General features: G+C 40.8%; 2 protein-coding genes across 3 annotated transcripts in view; one reads left to right on the forward strand and one right to left on the reverse strand.

Moving 5' to 3' along the window:
- Positions 1-724, reverse strand: part of LOC123643338 (MOB-like protein phocein) — a 45,049-nt gene extending 44,325 nt beyond the window's left edge. Inside the window, exon 1 of the mRNA XM_045558803.1 lies at positions 457-724. Coding sequence (XP_045414759.1) covers positions 457-459 — 3 coding nt within the window. The 5' untranslated portion in view covers positions 460-724. The remainder of the gene's footprint in view (positions 1-456) is intronic.
- On the forward strand, positions 695-11,253 carry HSPD1 (heat shock protein family D (Hsp60) member 1). Of its 2 annotated transcripts, none has more exons than XM_045558801.1 (12): positions 695-905; positions 2,054-2,229; positions 3,572-3,824; positions 4,941-5,023; positions 5,458-5,553; positions 5,935-6,028; positions 6,286-6,454; positions 8,142-8,241; positions 8,759-9,004; positions 9,931-10,105; positions 10,328-10,506; positions 10,629-11,253. In XM_045558801.1, the coding sequence occupies exons 2-12, from the start codon at positions 2,056-2,058 to the stop codon at positions 10,779-10,781; spliced, it is 1,722 nt and encodes a 573-aa protein (XP_045414757.1). In that variant the 5' UTR covers positions 695-905; positions 2,054-2,055; the 3' UTR covers positions 10,782-11,253. The 2 variants fall into 2 exon arrangements, with proteins under 2 accessions (XP_045414757.1, XP_045414756.1); XM_045558800.1 differs by having other exon boundaries at positions 861-1,122.
- Positions 11,254-12,166: the final 913 nt, after the last annotated feature.

The raw sequence follows: 12,166 nt of genomic DNA on the forward strand, positions 1-12,166 counted from the left end.
ACCAATTTTCTTTTTCCGATGATACTTCAAAATAACCCACAGACCAATTTTAGGGGCAACCTTAGTTCATTACAAGGTCAAATATTTTCCTTCCTCGAGTTTTTTCCGGAAAATTTTCTAGAAATTTTCAGGAAACACTGGGGGTCACACTCTGGCTGGGGCCATGCTCTTTCTCCAAGAAATGACCCACTAAGGCCCTGCAGAAGGAGGGGCACCGCGCGTGCGCCCGGGTTCCCGCCCCCTGCCCCACATGTCTGCCGCACACGCGTGTGCAAGGAGCCCTAGGCGGAGGAAAGGGTCGGACGGGCCTTGCCTCTCCAAGGGTACGGGCGGGCACCGGTCACTGACTGACCCCCCAGCCCATCTTTCCAGACCCAGAAAAGGGCGTCCGGGGTCTCCGTACGCCTCAGACCGACCAGGGCCCGCGAGCCTTGGGGCCACCCTGGACTCACTCACCATGACTCCTGCCGCCGCAGCTCGTACCTTGCGCTCGCGCAGCTGCTGCAAAAAGAGACCCGCAACTCCAGCCCTCGGGACACGTGAAAAAAAAATACCCACAGACCGCGCAGGCGCGCTCGCTGCCGCCCCCGCGCCTCGCGCCCCGCCCCTCCCCGCAGGAGAGGGTGGCTGCACCGGCGCGCGCCGCGATTCGCCCGAGACTTCTGCGCAGGCCACTGACGCGGGGGCCGGGAGGCGGGAGAAAAAAGGAGCTCCTTCTAGGCTTTTCTAGGCGGCCAGCCGAGGTGAAAGAACTATCCCTTCGTCCCCTCCCGGAAATGACGCAATTTGACCCTTGACTGGCAGGCAGCGCGGCGCTTTTCGGAAAGTTCTGGACGTGTGCGCGGCCCGGGAACTAGCCTAACCCGGCCAGAGAGGGCTGGGCCAGCGGGCTCAGCCCCGCGCGGGTAGGGAGGGGCGGGCCTGGTGCGCGGCGCGTGCTGATTGCGGGGCCCGGGCCGACGGGAAGGGGGTGGGAGCCGCCAGCACACGCGGTGCCGCGGGGCGGGGGAAGAAGCGGAGGGAGGGGACAGGGCTTCATTGCCGTGTGCGCCCTGCACTCTGTCCCTCACTCGCTGCCGACGACCTACCGCGCCTCGCGCACGCCCTGTCGCCGCCGCGCAGGTACGCGGCCCCCGCGCGCCGCCCCAGCCTGGCGCCTGCGACCCCAGAGCCAGCGTTCCTCTGCTGCGGTTCGGTCAGAGTGGGCCGGCGGGCGAGAGCCGGGACTTCTGCGCGGCGCTGCAGGCCCAGGCCTGCTGGTCCAGGCCTCGCGGGTCCATGCGGTTCCCATCACGTGCGGCGCGGATCGGGGGCCTGGCGCGGGAGTGAGGGCTTGCCCAGGAGGTGGAATCCGGGGAGCTGTAGTCTCTTAGGCCCTTTGGTGCAACCGACTCCTGGCTGACTTCAGGGCACGGGGGAGGGTGGTCGAATCCGCGAGGGAACCGCTTTTTGCCCCGCAGACAGCGGGGTACTGTGCCTCCTTTCTTGACCTTGTTGGGGGCGTCCTGAAGGAAAGACACGTGGGGTCGCGCGGAGTGGGCCTGGCCGTCGCCCCCAGCATCGCGGCCTTGCTGGCTGCTCTGATACAGTAGCCACGGGTGGATACATGGAGACGCTCTTCTGTGCGGCTTTTTGCACCGTTAGCAATACTTCTACTTCCCTGATCACTCGGATTTGTAACCTGCCTCTCTCCCGCTTACTTGGTTTCTCAGGGGGCACATTTGGAATGGGGCTGCTCTGAAGGCCATTTTAGCGGTGAAAGATTAACTCGTTTTTGGCGGCAGGGGTAGGTGGTCATGGGGGAAGGAGTTGTTTGTGATTGGTGTTTGTGCCAATAAGTCAGGCGCAGAGCGGCCTCTTCCTTAAGCTTGCGCTAGTAGCGCGTGTTCTGAAGCCGTGTCTGCATTCGGTCGCCCAGGCATAGTGACTGTTGGAGGTGAGCCAGGCTCAGGTCTAACATTGCTTTTTCTGTTGCGTAGGTGGGCATATTATTTGTGCTGCAGCGCACCAGGGCTAGTGCTAGAACTGATCATCTACTTGTTTTCTCCCCCAGAAATGCTTCGATTACCCACAGTCCTTCGCCAAATGAGACCGGTGTCCAGGGCACTGGCTCCTCATCTCACTCGGGCTTATGCCAAAGATGTAAAATTTGGTGCAGATGCCCGAGCCTTAATGCTTCAAGGTGTAGACCTTTTAGCCGATGCTGTAGCTGTTACAATGGGGCCAAAGGTATCAGTATTTTTGTTTTATTGTAATTACAGTATTAAGGAATATTTTACTTATGCAAATAGTATCTCTGAACTCTGGTAGACAATACTTTTGTATCTATTTACGAGAGAACACAATTTGCATTTAAGAGTTCCAAATTGTTGGTTAACTTTTTCTTTGCGCTTAGACATAATGTCCTCAAAACTTAAACTGCTTCAGCCTGATTTTTGAAACTTTATTTTATATAATGTGTGATGTAATCAGTTAGTAATTCATAGCTCAAGGTGGATTCTTGAGCTGGAGGTAGAATTAATCTTGTTTGTCTGCCTGGGTTAAATTTTGGACTCTTTCCCAGTAGTAGTGCCGAGCATAGAGGGAAGAGTATAAATTATCTCTGATAATACGTCAAGTCTGTGCTGGTAGTTGCAGTTTTTTGTGTGTGTGCTTTGATTGTAGTAAAATACGCATAATGTAGAATTTACTACTTTAAAGTGTGCAGTTCCGGGAGCGTTAAGTACATTAGCATTGTTGTGCATCTGTCACCACCATCCATCTCCAGAACTTTTTTCATCTTTGAAAGTTTTAGCTCTGTACCCATTAAACAATAGTTTCCCATCCCCTCCCCCACCCCGTGCTACTTCTGCCTATCGTTTTTCTGCTGTTCTCCTGTTACAAAGCATATTTAAAGTTGTAAATCTCATTTAGTAATGAGGGATAATATTTTGAGGAAGTCTTTGAGGGTGGTGCAGAGTCCAGTGATGGTTTACTTAAGATTGAAGACAGTTTACCGAAGTGATCCAAACTGCGTAAAATATATTTACATACCTCAGGAATAGAAAGTAGCAGCTTTGGTTCAAATCCAAAAGCTGCCGGTACTATTTATACCATGTTTAAGGTTTTGTAGTATGTTGAGTGAACCTGGAAAAGCACAACCACTTGCCTTGCTAGTTAGTATTTTAGTAAGTGAATTTTAAAGCAAGTCACCTTACTTTTAAAGATAACAGGCACTAACTGAAATTTAAGTGTAAGTGATCTGAAGAATGTTCTGAAATTTCATGGTTTGTCTTATGTTCTTGTCCATTTTATATATAGATGACAAATTTTAGTCCCTGGGATTTTCATGTCCCATATTATGTCATTCAAAGTTGAGATCTTGACAGAGATGTAGAGAGGTTTTATCTGTAGACTAAGAACGTTGATGCACTTGCCCTTGAGATTCATGCTGCAGGAGTGATAAAAATGATACAATTTGTTGATGCTTTCAAGTAGTTACCATATTATGAAGATTGCTCATTTTTAAAAAAAATATAAATAATCCTTAGGTTGTGTGATCCTGTCATATTTTCTTCCTCTGCAATTATAGGGAAGAACAGTGATCATTGAACAGAGTTGGGGAAGTCCCAAAGTAACAAAAGATGGTGTGACTGTTGCAAAGTCAATTGACTTAAAGGATAAATATAAAAATATTGGAGCTAAACTTGTTCAAGATGTTGCCAATAACACAAATGAAGAGGCTGGGGATGGTACCACCACTGCTACTGTACTGGCACGGTCTATTGCCAAGGAAGGCTTTGAGAAGATTAGCAAAGGTGCTAATCCAGTGGAAATCAGGAGAGGTAGGAATGTGCCTTTGTTGGCATTACAATGTTCTAATCATCAGTGTTCAATAATAAAGCATCTATTCCTTGCACTTAAGAAAATTGTCTAGTATTTTAGGAAGTTGATTTTTTTCTCATTCCTGCTAAAAAAATCTTAAACTGAGTTTTTCCTTCAGCAAATAGTGATTGAATGCCTAACTGTGGTGGGTACTGTGTTTACGTGTTCAGGAGGAAAATATGACTAAAACATTCCTGGCCCCTATACAACCAAGAGGCCAACAATTTATTAGAAGACACAGATAAGACTTGATTTTCATATCAGTAGAATTGCTATATATCTGTAGGGCAGCATATTGTCCAAACTAGGATACTTGCGAGTAAAGAGAGGGTACTATTAATAATTTTGGTGTCCCAGGCATACTGATATATCATCACCCCATCTATTTCAGTGTTTAAGGTACAGATGAATACATTGTGTTAAAAGCAGTTTTATTGTAAATCACTAACAGATATTATTTAAGGTTAATAAGAGTATTTCCCAACACCTTGTTGGATTTTTTTCTTGAAGTAACATTTCTTTTGAGAAAGGAGCTAGTTCTCCTTTCTCAACTGAGTAAAATGGACTATTAAAACTAACGTGTTTTGTCAGTTCATAACTATATAGTAAATTAAGGGAATTTCAGATAATTAACACCTGCAGGGGCATAGCCACATGAAATTCCTATCACTAAGAATTATACTTACTGTTGAAAGTAAGGAAGCAATACCCATTTTAGTCTTTTTGCATGATTTAATGGAGTGTTGGGTGACCCTTTTGGAAATAGGCAACATGATTAGAGTAGGAATAACTTGTATAGAGTGAGTTCAATGGTGAAATCCTTAAAACTATGCACATCTGCCTTTTCTTGGTCTGATTTTCAAAATTTTGGTGTTGCAGGACTTTATTTACTGTGTAAATGTAAAGTTACTGTTTCAGTGCATGCTATCTAACTCCATGTGATTAGGAACAGCACACTGGCACAAAAGCTGTGTATAGACTTACTTTTAAGGCATTAAAATATCATAAATATCAATTTCTGCTGGACATGGAAACCATGAGAGAATAAGCATTATAATAACATATTTTTGAACTAGGTGTGATGTTAGCTGTTGATGCCGTAATTGCTGAACTAAAGAAGCAGTCTAAACCTGTGACAACCCCTGAAGAAATAGCTCAGGTAAGGACTTCTCATAATATTATTATAACAAAGTATTTTAAAATAACTAACATGTGATCCCCCCCCCCGCATAATCATACCAATATCAGAAAAACAATACTACCCAATCACCAACATTAGAAGCGTTTTTTGTCAATTTGTAATATGGCTACATTTGCTAAGGAAAAATACAGTGGGGTCAGAGTTCTTTTACTGTTTTGTTTAAAAGAATAATTGTAGTATTTCATATTCTTCAAAATAACGTAGCCAATAATGAACTGAAGAAGAATTGAACAAAGAACCAATACTTCATTAGAACTTTTATACCATTAATTCCTTCCTCCCCTGGATGGAAGTATCAGTTTGGAAGTTACTAGGAGAAAGGAAAGGAATTGATTGAGGGCAGTAGCTTTACCTTTTAATTTTGAAGAGTAACTTGGTGTTTTTTTTTTCAGGTTGCTACGATTTCTGCAAATGGAGACAAAGAAATTGGCAACATCATTTCTGATGCAATGAAAAAGGTTGGAAGAAAGGGCGTCATCACAGTAAAGGCAAGTGTTAGCTTGAATGAAATGTCTGATTATCAAAACTGAATTTTCTAAATAGAAAAATCCAATCTATATATGTTTCAAATACAATACACTATTTCATTACTTTGTGTAATCTTAGAGTGGAGTGCTCACTGTATTTTGTGTGAATTAAGTAGCCTTTGCTTCCTAGAATGAATCTATCTTAAATGATACTGTCATCTAGCCTTAAGGTTATCCAAATGGCTATTTTTGGGATTTTTGCAGTTGAGTTGGATGCCCTAGGGCATTTGCATGCTCTGGTCTAAATCTTTTATAGATAGAATTTTATAAATCTGGCCTGCAATTCTGAGTTTTGTGTTTCTTCATTGAAATTCGTACACCTAATTCTTTGACTTTTCATAGGATGGAAAAACACTGAATGATGAGTTAGAAATTATTGAAGGCATGAAATTTGATCGAGGCTATATTTCTCCTTACTTTATTAACACGTCAAAAGGTAAGAGGAAATCAGTAACTGAAATTTTAAAAATATACTCTGCTAGTATGTATCAATCTCTACAGGCATTAGCTGGTGTCTTCTAAACAATAAATTGATACATTCCAGAAGTCAGTATGTATGAGTAATGAAGGAAGAACACAAACTTCACTGGTCACTTTTAAAGTGTATTGGAACTTTGGTTTATCTTTTCATTTAAGAAAGTTGCAGTCATTTTCTTACTAAAGTTTGGTTTGAAATCATCATTGTTTTTGCAGGTCAGAAATGTGAATTCCAGGATGCCTATGTTCTACTGAGTGAAAAGAAAATTTCTAGTGTCCAGTCAATTGTACCTGCTCTTGAAATTGCTAACGCTCACCGTAAGCCCTTGGTCATAATTGCTGAAGATGTTGATGGAGAAGCTCTAAGTACACTCGTTTTGAATAGGTAATGGGTGGTGGTATTTGATGATTTATATTTCTGGGTGAAAAACAGAATTTGTATTGCTGTTTTCAATCTCCATTATGTACCTTCACATTTGATCCACTTATGTTGTGTTGTATCTAGAGTTTTATAATACAGGTGTGTTCCATGCATCCTCATAGTTCTCAGTCTTTGTAAAAGGGATCGCAGAATCCTTACTGTTTTGTGCATCTTTCTCATAAGATAGACTAGTTTATTGATAATATGTGGGTACCTTTATTTTTTATAAGTGCTTGTAGTGTTTTGAGGGTACACGACTTAATTATGGTCTTGATGGTTTAGTTTTTTTTTTTTTTTTTTGTAAAGATGTTTCTGGTAAAAAAAATTTTCTTTTCAGAATGTAATTTTGCATGGAACAGATGAGTAAGGAACTGTCACTCTAAAAATCTTAGATCTGGGTGGGCGTGGGGGTTCATGAAGCCTGTAATTCTAGCACTCTGGGAGGCCAAGGCGAAAGGATTGAGCTTAGGAGTTCAAGACAAGCCTGAGCAAGAGTGAGACCCGGTCTCTGCAAAAAAATGGACAGACTAGCTGCCGGGTGCATTGGAGTGTGCCTGTAGTCCCAACTACTCTGGAGGCTGAGGCAGGAGAATGGCTTGAACCCAGGAGTTTGAGGTTGCAGTGAGCTGTGATCACACCACTGCATTCTGCTGGAGTGACAGACTGAGACTATGTCTCAAATAAAAAATAAAAATTTCAGATATAAGTGTATTTAGCAATCAGGTATTTCATATAATCTGTTAAATGTTTACTAAATAGTCTGAAATAGAGAAATTAGGACTCAAAATAAGGTGAGATCTATTCACTTTATTTAAATCTACATTTTAATCTATAGTTTAATTTTAGTGTAAAGTTTAAGACAGGTAATGTTCACAGGGGTACATATAATCTTAGGCACTATTAAAATGTACGTTCTAACTAATCTTAGAATTGAAGTATGTCAGAAGCAAGACTTTCAAATGTTGTTATAGTGGAAATGCACAAATGAAATAGCAAATATGTTTTAGACATTGCATACCTTGACCCAAAAGCTCTAAATGAACTTGCTTATCTAATTTACTTGGCATATTGTCATAGCCTACTCCTCTGGTTTTTGTTTGGCTCCTTAATAATATAGGCTAGCTCTGTCTTGAAGTTTGAATATTCCTTCTTCACAGTCTGCTCTGAAATGGACATTTAGTTGCATATTTCAATTATTCGCTTACGTGATGAGATTTCAGGTGAACTTAATACTACTATCAACTTTGTATAACATTTATGAAGGAACTGAATTTAGAACATTGCTTTGGTAACAGTATTAAGTGAAACCTATAGAGTAAATGTTTATTAGATGATTCTCAAATGAATGTTTAATAATTACTTTTCTACCCTTCATAATAGTTATCACTGTGTTCTTTAACTTATTGTGATATGATTTTTGCTACCGGGGCTGGCTGTTCAACTGGAATATGAGGCCAAAAGTTTATTATAATGTGATCAGATTTGGACAAGTATAGATGAGTAGAAAGTAGCCTAATAGATCTTTCCTGTCTAAATTTGATCAAAAGGCTAGGAAGCAAAAGAGAAAAAGAGGAGGGGTCCTAAGTAATCTTAATGTATGATAACTAAGACATTTTTGTTCAATTTAAATCTTATCAACTCTTCTTAACAGGTTAAAAGTTGGTCTTCAAGTCGTAGCAGTCAAAGCTCCAGGTTTTGGTGATAATAGAAAGAACCAGCTTAAAGACATGGCTATTGCTACTGGTGGTGCAGTAAGTAAAATAAATGTGTGATATTGGCTTACTGAATGTTATTTATACTTCTAGGTCCGAAATTTATAGGTAGAATTTACATTTTTTACAATTAGATACTACTGCTGTTTCTGTTGGATATTTGGGAAATGGTTAGATTAAGGTCCCTTTAATGTCTAACTTGCCATGAGTCTGGTTTAAGAATAAACTTACTGATTAAATCTATTTTCAATTTTGAAAGAGAATATGCAAGAAAGAAGTTAGGACTTAAAAGTTTGGGCCTTTGGTCTAGTCCTGATTCTACTACCTATGAGTGTTTTCTTGAGTAAGGCTAATACTGATTACTGGAGTTGTGAGAATTGAATGAAAAGTTGGTGATGCAATTAGAGACTGTTCTGGTCTTAAATCACTCATTTTAAAGAAATGTAGTATTTCCTGATGTTTCTCTTGTCAGAATACCTGCATGATATATTAATAAACTTGGTATAATGAAAGAAACTGTAACCCACAACTGGTTCACTTTTAAATGTTTTTGTAGGTGTTTGGAGAAGAGGGCTTGACTCTAAATCTTGAAGATGTTCAGCCTCATGACTTAGGAAAAGTTGGAGAGGTCATTGTGACCAAAGATGATGCCATGCTCTTGAAAGGAAAAGGTGACAAGGCTCAAATTGAAAAACGTATTCAAGAAATCATTGAGCAGTTAGATGTTACAACTAGTGAATATGAAAAGGAAAAACTGAATGAACGTTTGGCAAAACTGTCAGATGGAGTAGCTGTTCTGAAGGTAAAATTCATTGTTGTGAATAAGCTTGGGTTCTGAACCCAAGAACTATTTTGCTTCTGTACGTACCATGGAACTAAACAAATATTTGAGGAATTAACTTCATTGTGGAAATATTTACTATATAAATTTTTTGCTAAAACGGTCCTTTCTTAATCAGAGTTGAATTTGTACTAAGGGAAATTGCTATGGAAAAAGATGTTTTGTTGGCCGGGCGCAGTGGCTCACGCCTGTAATCCTAGCACTCTGGGAGGCCGAGGCGGGTGGATCGCTCAAGGTCAGGAGTTCGAGACCAGCCTGAGCAAGAGCGAGACCCCCGTCTCTACTAAAAAAAAAAAAAAATAGAAAGAAATTATCTGGCCAACTAAAATATATATGTAGAAAAAAAAATTAGCCGGGCATGGTGGCGCATGTCTGTAGTCCCAGCTACTCGGGAGGCTGAGGCGGTAGGATCGCTTAAGCCCAGGAGTTTGAGGTTGCTGTGAGCTAGGCTGACGCCACGGCACCCACCCTAGCCCAGGCAACAGAGTGAGACTCTGTCTCAAAAAAAAAAAAAAAAGATGTTTTGTTAATGGGACTAGGTCAGTCTGGACAGTCTGGAGCCTCCCTTTTATGGGGCACTACACGCACCCTCTCAGCTGTTTAATCATGGAATCAGAACAAATAAGCAGTCTTTTTTAAAACTTTTAATAATTGTACATATTTTGGGCGTGTATGTGATTTTGATGCCTGTATACAATGTGTAATCAAATCAGGGTAATTGGGATATCCATCACCACAAATATTTATCTTTTCTTTGTGTTGGGAAAAGCAACCTTTTTTTTTTACAGGATTGCTTTTTCAGTAAAGTAGGCAACTTTAAAATAACTTTGGTAATTAACACCTTGAATGAGAGGGCCATATTAACTTGGAGTTCTTTTAATCCTTAGGTTGGTGGGACAAGCGATGTTGAAGTAAATGAAAAGAAAGACAGAGTTACAGATGCCCTTAATGCTACAAGAGCTGCTGTTGAAGAAGGCATTGTTCTGGGAGGGGGTTGTGCCCTGCTTCGGTGCATTCCAGCCTTGGACTCAATAACTCCAGCTAATGAAGATCAAAAAATTGGTAAAAAGTTACCTTTAAAATGAGTTTGTGGCCTGATTTTAATCTTTCATTTAGAATAATATTGCTGTTCCCTCAAAGGAACAAATCACAATCTCCTGAATAAGAAAAGTAAAATACTGCTGATGTCAGAGCCAATAATGCATCACATCTTTCAGGTGTTGCTGTAGTATTTACAAATGAGAGTACTAAAATAAATTTGCTGAAATTTGTTTTCTTTTGTAGGTATAGAAATTATTAAAAGAACACTCAAAATTCCTGCAATGACCATTGCTAAGAATGCGGGTGTTGAAGGATCTTTGATAGTTGAGAAAATTATGCAAAGTTCCTCAGAAGTTGGTTATGATGCTATGATTGGAGATTTTGTGAACATGGTAGAAAAAGGAATCATTGATCCAACAAAGGTAAATAGTTGGATACTTTGTAAATCTTCTTGCAACAACTTTCTCTAAGATACGAAATTTTCATTAAGTCTTGTTCATATTGGACTAAAGGAAAAGTAATATTTCGTTAAATTTTTTTCTAGGTTGTAAGAACTGCTTTATTGGATGCTGCTGGGGTGGCCTCTCTGTTAACTACAGCAGAAGTTGTAGTCACAGAAATTCCTAAAGAAGAGAAGGACCCCGGAATGGGTGCAATGGGTGGCATGGGTGGCGGTATGGGAGGTGGCATGTTCTAATTCCTAGAATAGTGCTTTACCATTATTAATGAACTGTGACAGGAAGCTCAAGGCAGTGTTCCTCACCAATAACTTCAGAGAAGTCAGTTGGAGAAAATGAAGAAAAGGCTGGCTGATGTTTAAGAATATCACTGTAACCATCAGTTACTGGTTTTAGTTGACAGTATATAATGGTTTACTGCTGTCATTGTCCATGCCTACGGATAATTTATTTTGTATTTTTGAATAAAAAGACATTTGTACATTCCTGATACTGGGTGCAAGAGCCATGTACCAATGTACTGCTTTCAACTTAAATCACTGAGGCATTTTTACTACTATTCTGTTCAAATCAGGATTTTAGTGCTTGCCATCACTAGATGAGAAGTTAAGAAGCAGCCTTTCTGTGGAGAGTAAGAATAATTGTGTACAAAGTAGAGAGATATCCAATTATGTGACAACCTTTGTGTAATAAAAATTTGTTTAAAGTTAATAATTGTGTTAGCATTTCCATGATCTAGAAGATACGACAAATGAAAGCCAATTGAAGAGGAGGGGGCAGGGGCTGACTGTGTAAAACATTATTCTACCTATATAGTATTTTCATATTTCTCCTTATTGAAGACTGAATTACATTATTACATTGGTAACTGGGTGAAATTTTTAAAGGAGGCATCACCCTGGTGAAGCCTATGGGAACAATTTTCAGTATGATGAGGCCTGGTTATATAGAAAAGGCAACCTGTCATTTATTATGGGAGCCATGGGCATTGCTGTAAACCTTCAGCCTAAACACAAAACTATGGGTGCCCACAAATGTGGAAAGCAGATCTTGTAGAATGAGTGTGCTTCAGTGGAAGAAAGAGAGGTGTACCATCCAAGCATAATGGATAGTGAGGAGGGACATCCATGACTGGATAGGTCCAGCCCAATGGCTTCACCATTATTGTTAGTAACTTAAAGGAAAATAGGTTTCTGGCTCACTGCACTTGATCTTTAGTATATAACACAATGTAAATTACTTTTTGTTTTTGAGACAGTCTTGCTGTCGCCTAGGCTAGAGTACAGTGGTGTCATCAGAGCTCGCTGCAACCTCAAACCCCTAGGCTCAGGTGACGCTCCAGGCTTAGCCTCCTGAGTAGCTGGGACTACAGGTGTGTTAGCTAATTTTTCTTTTTTGTAGAGGGTCTCACTCGTGCTCAGAATGGTCCTGCGCCATCATGCCTGACTAGATTACTTTTAAAATAGTTACCTGGGTGTGCATGTTGGGAGCATATGCTGATTTGTAAGATGTACATGTGTTGCTTTCTAGATTTTACTAGGTTATAAATTGAAGGCACAAGATCTTACATAATGGGCTGGGAAATGTGGCTCACGCCTATAATCCCAGTACTTTGGGAGGCTGA

This window comes from Lemur catta, chromosome 8, assembly GCF_020740605.2.
Source record: "Lemur catta isolate mLemCat1 chromosome 8, mLemCat1.pri, whole genome shotgun sequence".
In the NCBI taxonomy this organism is placed as follows: Eukaryota; Metazoa; Chordata; class Mammalia; order Primates; family Lemuridae; genus Lemur; species Lemur catta.